General features: G+C 53.9%; 1 protein-coding gene across 6 annotated transcripts in view; it reads right to left on the reverse strand.

Annotated features, from left to right (window-relative positions):
* The window catches only part of celf2 (cugbp, Elav-like family member 2), a 210,334-nt gene that overhangs the window by 40,555 nt on the left and 150,370 nt on the right, over positions 1-19,409 (reverse strand). For all 6 annotated transcript variants that reach the window (XM_056277808.1, XM_056277807.1, XM_056277806.1 and 3 more), the window contains exons 4-5: positions 7,651-7,699; positions 1,505-1,639 (exon numbers count right to left, since the gene is read on the reverse strand). In XM_056277808.1, coding sequence (XP_056133783.1) covers positions 1,505-1,639; positions 7,651-7,699 — 184 coding nt within the window. The remainder of the gene's footprint in view (positions 1-1,504; positions 1,640-7,650; positions 7,700-19,409) is intronic.

Genomic DNA, 19,409 nt, shown 5'->3' on the forward strand with positions numbered 1-19,409 from the left:
GCTCCGGTGCTAAAAATACCTCGCGGGCCGCATTCTGTCGTCAGCGGAGAACCAAACAGTCCTTTAATGAAAGTAGGGTAGCTCCCCAGGCCCAGCCATCCACCAGTGGTGTGATCCATATTTTATTAATAGCAGGGTGGTGGAGCGGGCTTCTGATTGATACGACAGCTTAATAGGAGCTCCGCTTCGCAGCTAGGTGGGACCGAGGGCTTCTGGGATGGCAGGCTCACTTGAAGGCCTATCTATTTTCAGCTTGGTCAGAGCTGTTTATTTACTGGCCCGGCCCGAGAAGGACTACCAATGGTCTATCTCTTTCTGCCTCTCTCTCCCCCTTCTCTCCTTCTGACCGGCACGAGCTACTAAGTGGCTTGTATTAGCGTCACAGGAAGGAGGAGATTGCCACCGAGTTTGAAATATTCATGAGGACAAAAGAGGGGAGCGGAAATAGGATGGAAGAGAGACGGGGGAGGGAGGGAGGGAGGTCTGGAGAGGAGAACAAATTAGAGCGAGAGAATTCTGGGACGGCACGGCAGAGAGAGGCAGAGGAGAGATAGCAGATGACTGATTGGGAGAGACTAGTGCGACAGCGGACTTGTATTTTTCTGAAGGAGCAAATTAGAATGGGAGCTTGAGTCTCCAGATTAGTGTGGGGTGGGGGGGGGGCACAAGTTATAAAGGCAACCTTGAGGAGAGAAGAAGACGTCGAGAAAAAAAGGATGCGTGAGTCGATGGTTATAACATCTACGATGATGTGAACGACCACTGGGGGAAAAAAACACAGATATGTGGCTGAAAGAGCCTCACTGTCCTGTGGGACAATGAAGATGACAGTTTTTTGTGACAAGAGGATAGAGAGGAGGAGGAGGAGGAGGAGGATGGTGAAGAGAGGGCGGACAGATACCCCAACCCCCACCCCACCCAGTTTCCTCAGCACATAGAAACCACAGAGGGGAGGGGGACACCGGAGAAGGGGACAGGTTGGAGGTAGTGGGAGTGGGGGGCGGGTGAGGAGCAGTGAGGAAGGGAGAAGGAGGTAACCATTCCTGTGTCACTGTGCTCCTCCCTCTGCAAGAGCAGATGCATATAAAACTGGACTAAATATTGGGGGGGTGGGGGGGTGGACAGAGAGGGGTGGAGTGGGAGAGGGGGGAGGGGCATTTTCTTTACGCTAAAATGGCTGCCTATTCTGTCTACTGAGAACATCCACAGGGTTTAGGATTGTAGCTTACGAAGAGACGAGGTGCAAGTTTACGGATGGGGGTTGGGGGGAGCGAAGGGGGGAGGAAGTCAGGGTTAGGGGCTGGAGTTGAAGAGTGAGAGAGAGAGAGGGAGAGAGAGAGAGAGAGAGAGAGCGAGAGAATTGTGAGAGTCATATGCATTAACAAAGCACACACACACACACACACACGCATGCCCACACGCACGCACGTACGCACGCACGCACGCACACACACACACACACACACACACACACACACGCACACGTGCACACATGCACACACACCTCTGCTGAGTCCATCAGGTCCCCGGAGGATCCGGCACTCCTCGATCTGTCCGAACGCGGAGAACATCACCCGGATGTCGTTCTCGTTGCACTTCTTTGACACCATGCCGATGAACAACTTCCTGTCCTCCACCGCTGCGGTGGCGAAGAAGAAGAGTGCCGGGGAAAAACAGGGTGATCAGAGTAAAGGAGGATGGTGAAAGAAAGAAAGAAAGAAAGGGAAGAAAGAAAGAAAGGGAAGAAAGAACAAACATGTTTCGTCATGCCATCGGCCGGGCTGTGATAAATGTCTCATTATCACTCTGACACCACTGCTCTCGGTGTGAGACTCTCCCAATTTGTTCTCTTCTCACCCCTCCTCTCCTTCTCCCTCCCTCTCTGTCTCCATCGCTCTCCCTCTCTCCCTCTCTCTCTCTGTCTCCATCTCTCTCCATCTTCCTCTCTCTCTGTCTCCATTTCTCTCCATCTCTCCCATCTCCTTCTCTCTCTCTCACTCTCTCTCTCTGTCTCCATCTCTCTCCATCTTTCTCTCTCTCTGTCTCCATCTCTCCCCATCTCCTTCTCTCTCTCACTCTCTCTCTCTGCTTCTCTCTGTCTCCATCTCTCTCCATCTTTCTCTCTCTCTGTCTCCATTTCTCTCCATCTCTCCTCATCTCCTTCTCTTTCTCTCATTCTCTCTGTCCGTCTGTCTGTCTCCCTCTCTCCATCGCTCCCATCTCTCTCTCCTCTGTCTTTCTGTCTCCACCTCTCTCCATCGCTCTCTCTCCATCTCTCCCATCTATCTCTCTTTCTCTCTCCTTCTGTCTCCATCTCTCTCCCTCTCTCCCATCATTCTCTCTCTCCCTGTCTCCATCTCGCTCCACTGCTCTCCATCCTCCTCTCACATTTCTCTCTCTCCCTCTCCCGCTCTCCTCCTCCCCTTTCCATCTCTCCAGGTGTTTCTCTTCACTCAGTGCCTTTTCCTCCTCTCGCTGACATAATCTCTCAGCATCCCTCGCCCTCGCTCCCTCCGTGAGATGAAGCTAATGGCAGGCAGCAGTGAGGCTCTGCGGCCGCATCACTCGAACTAGCGAGTGTGTGTGCACAGACCTGGGCGCTGGTGCATGGGAGAGGTTAAGCGCGAGCTACACCGAGAGCTAAATCCTCATGGCTTGCAGCTAAAACTGTGTGGCAGTGTGTGTGTGTGTGTGTGTGTGTGTGTGTGTGTGTGTGTGTGTGTGTGTGTGTGTGTGTGTGTGTGTGTGTGTACCCCCCATTCAGTGTGATGCTAATCCAATTCATTTTTAATGAGGAAACTGTCAGCTCTTACCGCAAGGCGAAAGAGATAAGCGGTCTGTTGCACTCTGGGAAATCAATAGCTCACTTGTTTATTTTGCTGTTTGAATTGTTTGTGTGTTTAAAAACAAGCCGTCGGGATACACCGCCAAGATAAGTGCTGTTTCCAAAGCTCTAACTCTTTTGTACACAGTGTGTGTGTGTGTGTGTGTGTGTGTGTGTGTGTGTGTGTGTGTGTGTGTGTGTGTGTGTGTGTGTGTGTGTGTGTGTGTGTGTGCACATCACTCCAGAGGAAGATTAGCACAAGTCTAACAGCGATGTAATTAATTTACGCTGTGTCGATGGGAAGACAGAAAGGGAGGAGATACTGTGCTATTGACTGTTTCTCTTTTGGACGTTTCAAAGGGTGTGTGTGTGTATGGGGGGTGGTGTCTATGTGTGGGGTGTGTGTGTAGTGTGTGTGTGGGGGGGTGTCTATGTATGGGGGATGTGTGTGTGTGTTTATGTGTGGTGTGTGTGTGTCTATGTGTGGGGTGTGTATTTAGTGTGTGTGTGTCTATGTGTGTGGGGGGTGTGTGTAGTGTGTGTGTGTGTGGGTCTATGTCAATGTGTGCATCTATGTGTGTGTCTGTGTCTGTGTCTGTGTGTGGGGTGTGTGTGTGTCTATGTGTATGTTTGTGTGTGTGTTTGCTTGTGTGGTGTGTATGTTTGTGTCTGTGTGTGTGTGTGTGTGTGCTTGTGTGGTGTGTGTATGTGTGTGTGTGTGCTTGTGTGGTGTGTGTACTTGTGTGTGTGTACTGGTTTGTGTGTGTGTGTGTGTGTGTGTGTGTGTGTGTGCGCAGGCGGTGATAAGATGCACAAAGCCAGCTGTAGGCTGGTCTCTCCTCAGCTGTGAGTCTGGGAAGAGCTGGATCGGCATCAGCCTCACGCTGAGTTTCAGCCCATTAAGACCGGGACAAAGGGGACGGGACCCCTTTTGTTAAAAAAAAACATACACACAATGATGTTATCTTCCTAAACATGGCATAGCCTCTTTCTCTCCCCTCCTTGTTTTCTCCCTCTCCCTCACACTCTCTCTACGAACTCCCCCCTTCCACCATCTCACTCCGTTTGATTGACTAAGCTAATAACCCCATGAGCAATCATTCGTCATGGTTACGGCGACTCTAATACGAGGTTTATTAGAGGTCATTACCATTAAGTAGATGGATATATTTCATATGGCCACACTATATTTCACCCCTCTGACTGTGACTAACACTCTCTTTATCGGCTCCCCTCGCCATTACCTTGATGGTTATGTCTTATAAAGTTTTATTTTGCCATGTTTCCGGAGATAGCTCCCATGAAGACATCCCATCTGTCTGGATAAACAGACCTGTGTGTGTGTGGTTCTCGGTATTGTGACTGTGGGCGAGAGGAAGAGGTTTGTTAAGGCCCAAATGAGGCTGCTGACGGGGGGCTTATGGCGGCACTTTGTCACGGCTCACACACCGGCGCTCCGTCTGGGTGTGCTTTAAATCCTTCTCGTCAGTGGCAGCTGGCCAGTAGTGTCAGGCCAAATTGTGTCCGGGTGACGTCATCGCAATGCAATCGTAACAGCTCGCATTCCTGACATAGTTTGTAGAGTTGTAATATTGCAGGCAAAAGCGGGTTTAATAGTGTACTCTTTTTAGCTGCATCCTACAATACATGCGCAGGGTCACCTTTTATATTCGACTAGCAATTGTTTATATTAGGATATGTTTTTCGAAAAGCACAAAAAAGAAGCGTACTTTTAGGCTAAACTTCATCTACTGGTTGATCACCTTGTTAGCTAGCTAGCAAACCAACTAGCTAACATTATGTAGCGTGGAGGAGATTTTCAATAAAAACGTTCTATAAACCTATTTTCCATGAAAAGGAAAAGTCCAATATTTGCTATTATATGTTTTTTGACATCAATGACAAGTTAGCTAGCAACCCCACAAAACGGTCACAAAATGTTACTTTAAACGTGAAATGATTTGCATTGCGATGATGTCACCAGGACACATTTTGGCAGCCCGGACACAATTTGTCCCGACAGCGCCGCCCCCTTCAAATATCAAGAGATGAAAATCTGCTTAAACGTGTTAAATGTAATTTAGTTGTATAATGCAAATAATTATGAAATAAAAGTGTTTTTCAGTTTGTCAGCGCCTGTCAGCAGCCATTAAATATTGGTTCCAAATGGTATTTGGTTGATTTCTGTCCGAATACATGTACTTCCTGGGTGAGGGGCGCCGGCCAAACGCTACCACATGGACGCGCTATTTTGCATGATGACGTAGCGCCATCGTCATAAAATCGCGCCGGCAGCTGAGAAAACACATTTATTGTTTGTGGGTACGGCGTCTTCATTCAAGCAGCGCTCGAACATCGTTCAGTCTGCGCTGAGTTCGTATGGTTTGAAACAGAGACTGAAGTACAAGATATAAAAAAAGTAACGTTAACCACCATCTCTCTGGCTTCCATGCTGCTTTCTACCGTTTACTTCACTGTTCTCCGGCGCGTTCGTGACATCACGAACGCCATGACGTCAAAGATGACGCTACAGAAGAAGAAGGGGAAAAAAAGAAAGGCAAACTCGTCTGCTGGCAGTCAGACCCGGGTCTGCTGGCACTGTGAAAGGAGTCAATTGTCTATTTTTAGCGGGTTTATCCGTGTTTAAAAAACCCGCTTATACACGCTAACCTTGGTGTAAAAAGAGTTATTTATAAGTAAGCCCTCAAACTTGTGGCGAGCAGGTGACCTGAGGCTGCTGTCTAATTGGTGTCTTCAGTTTTCCCATGGGGCGCACAGCCCAGACACTCCCACTTTTATTTGCAGCGAATTGGTATCGTTTTAATGTTGTTGTTTTTTAATCTAATGTGATTGGACAATTCTCGTCGCTGTCAATCATGGTCACACCCACCACGACGCCTCGTCTCGACTGTCAATCATCCACCGTCTACGAACCCTGATAAAATCTACAGGCTGCATTGTCCTTCTTAATAACTCCGTGACTGTGTGGACATTAAAGCAGCTGTCGGGTGTGCTGCGCCGAGGTAAATTGCGCCCCCCCCCCAATTTTTTTTTTAGCACCAGCCGCCACTGCTTTTCATCCCATTGTCCCCTGTGCGTCTTCCCAGGTGGACAAACACACACATTCCCAGGGGGAGGCTCACTCCTTGGAATTTAAAGTGAAACCGATCACAGACGTCCACATCCTGTCTCTTTGCGGGGACAACACTCCATCAGCTGCCACGGCACTGGGCGCTCTTCCGGCGCGCGCCTCTGCAACGCCGATCAAATTGCGTCCGGATCGTCCGACGGTGACGTCACCAGCGGACGCAGTTTTCGACAGCGTTTCAGAGACACGCTGCTCGGTATGGTGGCTGTTAATGGAATGCTATCCCGCTGTTTCCTTTCAAGAGCTGGAAACAGGAAAGCAAGACGGCTGTGGAAGTGTGTGGAAGTGTGGGGAAGTGTGTGGAAATGTGGCCGGGCTGACACGAGGTCAGGCTCGGTGCACGTCATAAAGTTAGAACCACGACATGGTTGTCTGCTAGTGGAGTGATGCTAGGACTCACATTCTGACTACCACCATGTGCATATGTGGTATCCTGCAGGGGTGTGCGTATGTGTGTGTGTGTGTGCATATGTGGTATCCTACAGGAATGTGTGTGTGTGTGTGTGTGTGTGTGTGTGTGTGTGTGTGTGTGTGTGTGTGTGTGTGTGTGTGTGTGAGAGAGACAGAGAGAAAGTGTATATGTGCATATTTGGTATCCTACAGGAGTGTGTGTGTGTGTGTGTCTTTGTGAGAGAGAAAGTGTATTTGTGCTTATTTGGTATCCTACGGGTGTGTGTGTGTGTGTGTGTGTGTGTGTGTGTGTGTGTGTGTGTGTGTGTGTGTGTGTGTGTGCACGTGTGCATGTGTTTGTGAGAAAGAAAGCGTGTATTTGTGCTTATTTGGTATCCTGCAGGTGTGTGTGTGTGTGTGTGTGGGTGCATTTGTGAGAAAGTGTGTGTTTGTACATATTTGGTATCCTACAGGTGTGTGTGTGTGCGCGAGTGTGTGTGTGTGTTTGTGTGAGGGAGAGTAAGTGTGTATGTGTGCATAAGGGAGAAGAGCCACAGGGGAGAGAGGCTGGTTCACTGTGGGGCCAAACGATTCAACTCTTACTGACCCCCCCCCCAAGTACCTCAATAATTCATACATACGTATATATCAGCATCCCTCTGCCTCCGTCTGTCTCTCTCCCTCTGTCGCTCATCCTCTCCCTCTCCCTCTATCCGTCTCTCATCCTCTCCCTCTATCTGTCTCTCATCCTCTCCCTCTGTCTGTCTCTCATCATCTCCCTGTCTGTCTCTCATACTCTTCCTGTCTGTCTCTCATCCTCTCCCCCTGTCTGTCTCTCATACTCTTTCTCTGTCTGTCTCTCATCCTCTCCCTCTGTCTGTCTCTCATCCTCTGTCTCTCATCCTCTCCCTCTGTCTCTCATCCTCTATCTCTCATCCTCTCCCTCTATCTGTCTCTCATCCTCTCCCTCTATCTGTCTCTCATCCTCTCTCTCTATCTGTCTCTCATCCTCTCCCGCTGTCTGTCTCTCATCCTCTCCCTGTCTGTCTCTCATCCTCTCCCTCTGTCTGTCTCTCATCCTCTCCCTGTCTGTCTCTCATCCTCTCCCTCTATCTGTCTCTCATCCTCTCCCTCTGTCTGTCTCTCATCCTCCCACGTCCCTCCTGCAACAGGTGGGTCTGAAGCACGGCAGAGATGGAGAGAGGTTACCCAGGAAATTCACAGGGTTACTGACACTTAACTACTGAGGGTTTTGTGTGTGTGTGTGTGTGTGTGTGTGTTGACTTACCATTGGATTTCTCGCTGTCTGCAGGCTTCATCTGAATAGGGTGGTGCATCTGTAAGACACAGAAAAAGGACAACCTATATGAGATGCTTTATACACACACATATAATGCATACACACACACAACGCACACACAAATACACGCACAAATACTCACAAGCACACACAAACAAATACTCACGCGCGTGTGCGTGTGCACACACAATATGAGGAGTGTTTTCTTAGTGGAATTTAGCATGCTAAGCTAAGTGAGTGGCAGCAAGTCGCACAGTGAGCTTACACCTGGACACACACACACACATACACACACACGTTTCATTCAGTGCATTCCATTGAATATTCACACTTCTCTGTTTGTATCTGTTTTAGTGTGTGTGTTTGCATGTGTGTGTATCGATCAGCTTGTGTGTGTGTGTGTTTGTGTGTGTGTTTGCATGTTTGCGTATCGGTCAGTGTGTGTGTGTGTGTGTGTGTGTGTGTGTGTGTGTGTGTGTGCAGGCAGTGTTAACTCGGGTTCAGTAGGGTTTATCATTAAGTGCTGCAGGTGTTTACCTACATGGGGTGGGGCAGGATGCTCTTCTATTGAAAACAAGCAAACACTTCTCAGACCAGAGGCCTTTGTCACCTCTCTCTCTCTTTCTGTCTCCCCCTCTTTCTCTCTCTCTCTCTCTCTCGCTCTCTCTCTCACTCTCTCTCTCTCTCAAATTCAAACAGCTTTATTGGCATGAACAAAATATATTATTGCTAAAGCAGTAACATATTTTTCCCTCTCTCTCTCTCTCCCTCCCTCCCTCTCTCTCACTGTCTCTCCCTCTTTCTGTCGTTCCCTCTCCCTCTGTCTCTTTTTATCCCTGTCTCTCTGCTTGTGGCAGATTATGTGGCTGTTTGATGGGAGGAGAGATGAATGAAAGTGATTCTCCAAATCTACTGCCGTATCAATCACACTCACAGTCAAATACCACCCATCAGCGCTTCCCCTCTCCCCCCCCTCTCCCCACTTCTCTCTCTTACCCCCCTCTCTCTCCGTCCCTCTCTCCCCGCCTCTCCGTCCCTCTCTCCCCGCCTCTCTTTCCGTTTCTCTCTCTCTCCGTCTCACTCATCTCTCTCGCTCTTTCCCTATGTCTCGCTCTCCATCTCGCTCTCTCCCCGTCTCTCTCTCTCTCTCTCTCTCTCTCTCTCTCTCTCTCTCTCTCTCTCTCTCTCTCTCTGTCGCTTTCTCTGTCTGTCTCTTCTTTCTATTTCTCTCTCTCTCCTTCTTTCTCTGTTCATCTTGTTCTCTCTCCGTCTCTTTCGCTTCAGTCTCTTTCCCTGTCCGCCTCTTTCTCTCTGTCTTCATCTTTGCATCGTTCTCTCTATCTCGGCCTCACACTCCCTCACAGTCACATGTGTACACAGACACACACACAGACACACACACACGCAGAAAAAAAACCCTTTCACCACGTGTGTCTGTGTTTCGCTGAGTGTAAATGACCCCGTGCTCGTGTGTGTGTGTGTGTGTGCCCTGTCTTGCCCATAATGCCCCTGGCTCAGTCACGCTGTGACAGCAGGCTTTGATCTTCCAATTCTATCACACACCTTTATCCCCCCCCCTCTCTCTCCCCCTGTCTTATCATCCCTGCTCGCGCCTTCCAGCCCTTTTCTTGCTCGGAGGTTTCCGAGCCCTTCCTGCCCGCATCACTCCGCTCACTGACTTGTTCCCAGACCTGCCTAGTGGTGGCAGTCAAGACACTGTGTGTTTGTGTTAGAGGAAAAAGAGAGAGCAAGACAGAGACAGAGAGTGAGAGAGAGACAGCCAGACAGACACACAGAGACAGAGAGACAAGGTTAGAGGCAGACAGCCAATGAAAGAAACTAAGAAAGAAGTAGGCTGGAAAAAAGACGGGGGAGAGAAGAAGAACAGGTAGGTAAGAGAAAGGGGGGGGGGCAATAACAGAGACAGGGCTTCCCAGAAAGCATAAACAAGGAGAGCCAACATCTAACAGACTGAACAAAAGAGAGAGAGAGCGAGAGACAGAGAGACAGAGACAGAGATATATGGGAGAGAAAGACATGTGGGAGAGAGATGTGAGAGAGAGCGATGGGAGAGAGACAGAGAGAGAGGGCGATGGGAGAGTGAGATTTGGGAGAGAGACAGAAAGACACAGAGAGCAAGAGAGAGAGAAACAAGACGAGGAAGAAAGGGAGATGGAAGAGGATCACAGACAAAGAGGATGGTGTTCGGACAGCAACAGAAACAGTCTCCCCCCTCTGGCTGCAGCCTGTCTCAGTATCAGCAACACAGGGTGGAGCCAGGCCTCAGTATAAGTAACACAGGGCGGAGCCAGGCCTCAGTATCAGTAACACAGGGCGGAGCCAGGCCGCAGGCTCAGTATCACAGGGCAGAGCCAGGCCTCAGTATCAGTAACACAGGGCGGGGCCAGGCCTCAGGATCAGTAACTCAGGGCGGAGCCAGGCCTCAGTATCAGTAACTCAGGGCGGAGCAAGGCCTCAGTATCAGTAACACAGGGCGGAGCCAGGCCAAAGGCTCAGTATCACAGGGCGGAGCCAGGCCTCGGGCTCAATATCACAGGGCGGAGCCAGGCCTCAGGATCAGTAACTCAGGGCGGTGCAAGGCCTCAGGATCAGTATCACAGGGCGGAGCCAGGCCTCAGGCTCAGTAACACAGGGCAGAGCCAGGCATCAGTATCAGTGAATCAGGGCGGAGCCAGGCCTCAGTATCAGTAACTCAGGGCAGAGCCAGGCCTCAGTATCAGTAACTCAGGGCGGAGCCACGCCTCAGTATCAGTAACTGAGGGCGGAGCCAGGCCTCAGGATCAGTATCACAGGGCGGAGCCAGGCCTCAGGATCAGTAACTCAGGGCAGAGCCAGGCCTCAGGATCAGTAACTCAGGGCAGAGCCAGGACTCAGTATCAGTAACACAGGGCGGGGCCAGGCCTCAGGCTCAGTATCACAGGGCGGAGCCAAGACTCAGGATCAGTAACTCAGGGCGGACCCAGGCCTCAGTATCAGTAACACAAGGCGGAGCCAGGCCTCAGTATCAGTATTCAGGGCAGCGCCATGACTCAGTATCAGTAAAACATGGCGGAGCCAGGCCTCAGTATCAGTAACACAAGGCGGAGCCCGGCCTGAGTATCAGTAACTCAGGGCAGAGCCATGACTCAGTATCAGCAAAACATGGCGGAGCCAGGCCTCAGGCTCAGTATCACAAGGCGGAGCCAGGCCTCAGTATCAGTAAATCGGGGCGGAGCCAGGCCTTTGTATCAGTATCACAGGGCGGAGCCAGGCCTCAGTATCAGTAACTCAGGGCCGACCAGGCCTCAGGCTCAGTATCACAGGACGGAGCAAGGCCTCAGTATCAGTAAATCGGGGCTGACCAGGCCTCAGGCTCAGTATCACAGGACGGAGCCAGGCCTCAGTATCAGTAAATCGGGGCGGAGCCAGGCCTTTGTATCAGTATCACAGGGCGGAGCCAGGCCTCAGTATCAGTAACACAGGGCGGGGCCAGGATGCAGTCTCAGTATCACAGGGCGGAGCCGGGCCTCAGGCTCAGTATCACAGGGCGGAGCCAGGCCTCAGGATCAGTAACTCAGGGCGGTGCCAAGCCTCAGGATCAGTATCACAGGGCGGAGCCAGGCCTCAGTATCAGTAACACAGGGCAGAGCCAAGCATCAGTATCAGTAACTCAGGGCGGAGCCAGGCCTCAGTATCAGTAACTCACGGCAGAGCCAGGCCTCAGTATCAGTAACTCAGGGCGGAGCCAGGCCTCAGTATCAGTAACTGAGGGCGGACCCAGGCCTCAGGCTCAGTATCACAGGGTGGAGCCAGGCATCAGTATCAGTAACTCAGGACAGAGCCAGGCCTCAGTATCAGTAACTCAGGGCGGAGCCAGGCCTCAGGATCAGTAACTCAGGACGGAGCCAGGACTCAGTATCAGTGACTCAATGCGGAGCCAGGACTCAGTATCAGTAAGTCAGGGCGGAGCCAGGCCTCAAGATCAGTAACTCAGGTCGGAGCCAGGCCTGAGGATCAGTAACACAAGGCGGAGACAGGCCTCAGGATCAGTAACTCAGGGCGGAGCCAGGCCTCAGGATCAGTAACTCAGGACGGAGCCAGGCCTCAGGATCAGTGACTCAGGGCGGAGCCAGGCCTCAGTATCAGTAACACAAGGCGGAGACAGGCCTCAGGATCAGTAATTCAGGGCGGAGCCAGGCCTCAGGATCAGTAACTAAAAGCGGAGCCAGGTCTCATTATCAGTAACACAAGGCAGAGCCAGGCCTCAGTATCAGTAACTCAGGGCGGAGCCATGACTCAGTATCAGTAACACAGGGCGGAGCCAGGCATCAGGCTCAGTATCACAGGACGGAGCCAGGCCTCAGTATCAGTAAATCGGGGCGGAGCCAGGCCTCAGTATCAGTATCAAAGGGCGGAGCCAGGCCTCAGTATCAGTAACACAGGGCGGGGCCAGGCCGCAGGCTCAGTATCACAGGGCGGTGCCAAGCCTCAGGATCAGTATCACAGGGCGGAGCCAGGCCTCAGCATCAGTAACACAGGGCGGGGCCAGGCCGCAGGCTTAGTATCACAGGGTGGAGCCAGGCCTCAGGCTCAGTAACACAGGGGGGAGCCAGGATTCAGGATCAGTAACTCAGGGCGGAGCAAGGCCTCAGTATCAGTAACTCAGGGTGGAGCCAGGCCTCAGGCTCAGGATCACAGGGCGGAGCCAGGCCTCAGTATCAGTAACTCGGGGCGGAGCCAGGCCTCAGTATCAGTAACTGAGGGCGGAGCCAGGCCTCAGGCTCAGTAAAACAGGGCGGAAAAAGGCCTCAGGATCAGTAACACAGGGCGGAGCCAGGCCGCAGTATCAGTAACTCAGGGCGGAGCCAGGCCGCAGGCTCAGTATCACAGGGCAGAGACAGGCCTCAGTATCAGTAACACTGGGCGGGGCCAGGCCTCAGGATCAGTAATACAGGGCGGAGCCAGGCCTCAGTATCAGTAACTCAGGGCGGAGCAAGGCCTCAGTATCAGTAACACAGGGCGGAGCCAGGCCGCAGGCTCAGTATCACAGGGCGGAGCCAGGCCTCGGGCTCAGTATCACAGGGCGGAGCCAGGCCTCAGGATCAGTAACTCAGGGCGGTGCCAGGCCTCAGGATCAGTATCACAGGGCGGAGCCAGGCCTCAGTATCAGTAACACAGGGCAAAGCTGGGCATCAGTATCAGTAACTCAGGGCGGAGCCAGGCCTCAGTATCAGTAACTCAGGGCAGAGCAAGGCCTCAGTATCAGTAACGCAGGGCGGAGCCACGCCTCAGTATCAGTAACTGAGGGCGGAACCAGGCCTCAGGATCAGTATCACAGGGCGGAGCCAGGCCTCAGGATCAGTAACTCAGGGCAGAGCCAGGCCTCAGGATCAGTAACTCAGGGCAGAGCCATGACTCTGTATCAGTAACACAGGGCGGGGCCAGGCCTAAGGCTCAGTATCACAGGGCGGAGCCAGGACTCAGGATCAGTAACTCAGGGCGGGGCAAGGCCTCAGTATCAGTAACACAAGGCGGAGCCAGGCCTCAGTATCAGTAACTCAGGGCAGAGCCATGACTCAGTATCAGCAAAACATGGCGGAGCCAGGCCTCAGGCTCAGTATCACAAGGCGGAGCCAGGCCTCAGGATCAGTAACTCGGGGCGGAGCCAGGCCTCAGTATCAGTAACTCAGGGCCGACCAGGCCTCAGGCTCAGTATCACAGTACGGAGCCAGGCCTCAGTATCAGTAAATCGAGGCGGAGCCAGGCCTTTGTATCAGTATCACAGGGCGGAGCCAGGCCTCAGTATCAGTAAAAAAGGGTGGGGCCACGCCGCAGGCTCAGTATCACAGGGCGGAGCCGGGCCTCAGGCTCAGTATCACAGGGCGGAGCCAGGCCTCAGGATCAGTAACTCAGGGCGGTGCCAAGCCTCAGGATCAGTATCACAGGGCGGAGCCAGGCCTCAGTATCAGTAACACAGGGCAGAGCCAGGCATCAGTATCAGTAACACAGGGCGGGGCCAGGCCTAAGGCTCAGTATCACAGGGCGGAGCCAGGACTCAGGATCAGTAACTCAGGGCGGAGCCAGGCCTCAGCATCAGTAACACAAGGCGGAGCCAGGTCTCAGTATCAGTAACTCAGGGCAGAGCCATGACTCAGTATCAGTAAAACATGGCGGAGCCAGGCCTCAGTATCAGTAACAAAAGGCGGAGCCAGGCCTGAGTATCAGTAACTCAGGGCAGAGCCATGACTCAGTATCAGCAAAACATGGCGGAGCCAGGCCTCAGGCTCAGTATCACAAGGCGGAGCCAGGCCTCAGGATCAGTAACTCGGGGCTGAAACAGGCCTCAGTATCAGTAACTCAGGGCCGACCAGGCCTCAGGCACAGTATCACAGGACGGAGCCAGGCCTCAGTATCAGTAAATCGGGGCGGAGCCAGGCCTTTGTATCAGTATCACAGGGCGGAGCCAGGCCTCAGTATCAGTAGCACAGGGCGGGGCCAGGCCGCAGGCTCAGTATCACAGGGCGGAGCCGGGCCTCAGGCTCAGTATCACAGGGCGGAGCCAGGCCTCAGGATCAGTAACTCAGGGCGGTGCCAAGCCTCAGGATCAGTATCACAGGGCGGAGCCAGGCCTCAGTATCAGTAACACAGGGCAGAGCCAGGCATCAGTATCAGTAACTCAGGGCTGAGCCAGGCCTCAGTATCAGTAACTCACGGCAGAGCCAGGCATCAGTATCAGTAACTCAGGGCGGATCCAGGACTCAGTATCAGTGACTCAATGCGGAGCCAGGACTCAGTATCAGTAAGTCAGGGCGGAGCCAGGCCTCAGGATCAGTAACTCAGGGCGGAGCCAGGCCTCAGTATCAGTAACATAAGGCGGAGACAGACCTCAGGATCAGTAACTCAGGGCGGAGCAAGGCCTCTGGATCAGTAACACAAGGCGGAGACAGGCCTCAGGATCAGTAACTCAGGGCGGAGCCAGGCCTCAGGATCAGTAACTCAGGACGGAGCCAGGCCTCAGGATCAGTGACTCAGGGCGGAGCCAGGCCTCAGTATCAGTAACACAAGGCGGAGATAGGCCTCAGGATCAGTAATTCAGGGCGGAGCCAGGCCTCAGGATCAGTAACTCAGGGCAGAGCCAGGACTCAGTATCAGTAACACAGGGCGGGGCCAGGCCTCAGGCTCAGTATCACAGGGCGGAGCCAAGACTCAGGATCAGTAACTCAGGGCGGACCCAGGCCTCAGTATCAGTAACACAAGGCAGAGCCAGGCCTCAGTATCAGTAATTCAGGGCGGAGCCAGGCCTCAGGATCAGTAACTCAAGGCGGAGCCAGGTCTCATTATCAGTAACACAAGGCAGAGCCAGGCAACAGTATCAGTAACTCAGGGCGGAGCCAGGCCTCAGGCTCAGTAACACAGGGCGGAGAAAGGCCTCAGGATCAGTAACACAGGGCGGAGCCAGGCCTCAGTATCAGTAACTCAGGGTGGAGCCAGGCCTCAGTATCAGTAAAAAAGGGCGGAGCCAGGCCTCAGTATCAGTAATACAGGGCGGGGCCAGGCCGCAGGCTTAGTATCACAGGGTGGAGCCAGGCCTCAGAATCAGTAACTCGGGGCGGAGCCAGGCCTCAGTATCAGTAACTCAGGGCGGAGCCAGGCCTCAGGCTCAGTATCACAGGGTGGAGCCAGGCCTCAGTATCAGTAACTCGGGGCGAAGCCAGGCCTCAGTATCAGTAACTCAGGGAAGAGCCAGGCCTCAGTATCAGTAACACAGGGCGGAGCCAGGCCCCAGTATCAGTAACTCAGGGCAGAGCCAGACCTCAGGCTCAGTATCACAGGGCGGAACCAGGCCTCAGTATCAGTAACTCGGGGCGGAGCCAGGCCTCAGTATCAGTAACTCAGGGCGGAGCCATGACTCAGGCTCAGTATCACAGGGCGGAGCCAGCCCTCAGGCTCAGTATCACAGGGCGGAGCCAGGCCTCAGTATCAGTATCACAGGACGGAGCCAGGTCTCAGTATCAGTAACACAGGGCGGGGCCAGGCCGCAGGCTCAGTATCACAGGGCGGAGCCGGGCCTCAGGCTCAGTATCAAAGGGCGGAGCCAGGCCTCAGGATCAGTAACTCAGGGCGTTGCCAGTTCTCAGGATCAGTATCACAGGGCGGAGCCAGGCCTGAGTATCAGTAACTCAGGGCAGAGCCAGGCGTCAGTATCAGTAACTCAGGGCGGAGCCAGGCCTCTGTATCAGTAACTCAGGGCAGAGCCAGGCCTCAGTATCAGTATCACAAGGCGGAGCCAGGCCTCAGTATCAGTAACCCAGGGCAGAACCAGGCCTCAGTATCAGTAACACAGGGCGGAGCCAGGCCTCAGGATCAGTAACACAGGGCGGAGCCAGGCCTCAGTATCAGTAACTCAGGGCAGAGCCAGGCCTCAGTATCAGTAACTCAGGGCGGAGCCATGACTCAGGCTCAGTATCACAGGGCGGAGCCAGGCCTCAGGCTCAGTATCACAGGGCGGAGCCAGGCCTCAGTATCAGTATCACAGGACGGAGCCAGGTCTCAGTATCAGTAACACAGGGCGGGGCCAGGCCGCAGGCTCAGTATCACAGGGCGGAGCCGGGCCTCAGGCTCAGTATCAAAGGGCGGAGCCAGGCCTCAGGATCAGTAACTCAGGGCGTTGCCAGTTCTCAGGATCAGTATCACAGGGCGGAGCCAGGCCTCAGTATCAGTAACACAGGGCAGAGCCAGGCGTCAGTATCAGTAACTCAGGGCGGAGCCAGGCCTCGGTATCAGTAACTCAGGGCAGAGCCAGGCCTCAGTATAAGTATCACAGGGCGGAGCCAGGCCTCAGTATCAGTAACCCAGGGTAGAGCCAGGACTCAGTATCAGTAACTCAGGGTGGAGCCAGGCCTCAGGCTCAGTATCACAGGGTGGAGCCAAGCCTCAGTATCAGTCACACAGGGCGGAGCCAGGCCTCAGTATCAGTAACTCAGGGTGGAGCCAGGCCTCAGGCTCAGTAACACAGGGCGGAGGCAGAACTCAGTATCAGTAACACAGGGCGGAGCCAGGCCTCAGTATCAGTAACTCAGGGCGGAGGCAGAACTCAGTATCAGTAACACAGGGCGGAGCCAGGCCTCAGGATCAGTAACTCAGGGCGGAGCCAGGCCTCAGTATCAGTAACTCAGGGCGGAGCCAGGCCTCAGTATCAGTAACTCAGGGCAGAGCCAGGCCTCAGGCTCAGTATCACAGGGCGGAGCCGGGCCTCAGGCTCAGTATCAAAGGGCGGAGCCATGCCTCAGGATCAGTAACTCAGGGCGTTGCCAGTTCTCAGGATCAGTATCACAGGGCGGAGCCAGGCCTCAGTATCAGTAACACAGGGCAGAGCCAGGCGTCAGCATCAGTAACTCAGGGCGGAGCCAGGCCTCGGTATCAGTAACTCAGGGCAGAGCCAAGCCTCAGTATAAGTATCACAGGGCGGAGCCAGGCCTCAGTATCAGTAACCCAGGGTAGAGCCAGGACTCAGTATCAGTAACTCAGGGTGGAGCCAGGCCTCAGGCTCAGTATCACAGGGTGGAGCCAGGCCTCAGTATCAGTAACACAGGGCGGAGCCAGGCCTCAGTATCAGTAACTCAGGGTGGAGCCAGGCCTCAGGCTCAGTAACACAGGGCGGAGGCAGAACTCAGTATCAGTAACACAGGGCGGAGCCAGGCCTCAGTATCAGTAACTCAGGGCGGAGGCAGAACTCAGTATCAGTAACACAGGGCGGAGCCAGGCCTCAGGATCAGTAACTCAGGGCGGAGCCAGGCCTCAGTATCAGTAACTCAGGGCGGAGCCAGGCCTCAGTATCAGTAACTCAGGGCAGAGCCAGGCCTCAGGCTCAGAATCACAGGGCGGAGCCAGGCCTCAGTATCAGTAACACAAGGCAGAGCCAGGCCTCAGTATCAGTAATTCAGAGCGGAGCCAGGCCTCAGGATCAGTAACTCAAGGCGGAGCCAGGTCTCATTATCAGTAACACAAGGCAGAGCCAGGCAACAGTATCAGTAACTCAGGGCGGAGCCAGGCCTCAGGCTCAGTAACACAGGGCGGAGAAAGGCCTCAGGATCAGTAACACAGGGCGGAGCCAGGCCTCAGTATCAGTAACTCAGGGCGGAGCCAGGCCTCAGGATAAGTAACACAGGGCGGAGCCAGGCCTCAGTATCAGTAACTCAGGGCGGAGGCAGAACTCAGTATCAGTAACACAGGGCGGAGCCAGGCCTCAGGATCAGTAACTCAGGGCGGAGCCAGGCCTGAGTATCAGTAACTCAGGGCGGAGCCAGGCCTCAGTATCAGTAACTCAGGGCAGAGCCAGGCCTCAGGCTCAGTATCACAGGGCGGAGCCAGGCCTCAGTATCAGTAACACAAGGCAGAGCCAGGCCTCAGTATCAGTAATTCAGAGCGGAGCCAGGCCTCAGGATCAGTAACTCAAGGCGGAGCCAGGTCTCATTATCAGTAACACAAGGCAGAGCCAGGCAACAGTATCAGTAACTCAGGGCGGAGCCAGGCCTCAGGCTCAGTAACACAGGGCGGAGAAAGGCCTCAGGATCAGTAACACAGGGCGGAGCCAGGCCTCAGTATCAGTAACTCAGGGCGGAGCCAGGCCTCAGTATCAGTAAAACAGGGCGGAGCCAGGCCTCAGTATCAGTAATACAGGGCGGGGCCAGGCCGCAGGCTTAGTATCACAGGGTGGAGCCAGGCCTCAGAATCAGTAACTCAGGGCGGAGCCAGGCCTCAGTATCAGTAACTCAGGGCGGAGCCAGGCCTCAGGCTCAGTATCACAGGGTGGAGCCAGGCCTCAGTATCAGTAACTCGGGGCGAAGCCAGGCCTCAGTATCAGTAACTCAGGGAAGAGCCAGGCCTCAGTATCAGTAACACAGGGCGGAGCCAGGCCCCAGTATCAGTAACTCAGGGCAGAGCCAGACCTCAGGCTCAGTATCACAGGGCGGAACCAGGCCTCAGTATCAGTAACTCAGGGCGGAGCCATGACTCAGGCTCAGTATCACAGGGCGGATCCAGGCCTCAGGCTCAGTATCACAGGGCGGAGCCAGGCCTCAGGATCAGTAACTGAGGGCGGTGCCAAGCCTCAGGATCAGTATCACAGGGCGGAGCCAGGCCTCAGTATCAGTAACACAGGGCAGAGCCAGGCATCAGTATCAGTAACTCAGGGCTGAGCCAGGCCTCAGTATCAGTAACTCACGGCAGAGCCAGGCATCAGTATCAGTAACTCAGGGCGGAGCCAGGCCTCAGTATCAGTAACTCAGGGCGGAGCCAGGCCTCAGTATCAGTAACTCAGGACGGATCAAGGACTCAGTATCAGTGACTCAATGCGGAGCCAGGACTCAGTATCAGTAAGTCAGGGCGGAGCCAGGCCTCAGGATCAGTAACTCAGGGCGGAGCCAGGCCTCAGTATCAGTAACATAAGGCGGAGACAGACCTCAGGATCAGTATCACAGGGCGGAGCAAGGCCTCTGGATCAGTAACACAAGGCGGAGACAGGCCTCAGGATCAGTAACTCAGGGCGGAGCCAGGCCTCAGGATCAGTAACTCAGGACGGAGCCAGGCCTCAGGATCAGTGACTCAGGGCGGAGCCAGGCCTCAGTATCAGTAACACAAGGCGGAGATAGGCCTCAGGATCAGTAATTCAGGGCGGAGCCAGGCCTCAGGATCAGTAACTCAGGACGGATCAAGGACTCAGTATCAGTGACTCAATGCGGAGCCAG

Source organism: Lampris incognitus, chromosome 3 (genome assembly GCF_029633865.1).
Source record: "Lampris incognitus isolate fLamInc1 chromosome 3, fLamInc1.hap2, whole genome shotgun sequence".
Classification (NCBI taxonomy): Eukaryota; Metazoa; Chordata; class Actinopteri; order Lampriformes; family Lampridae; genus Lampris; species Lampris incognitus.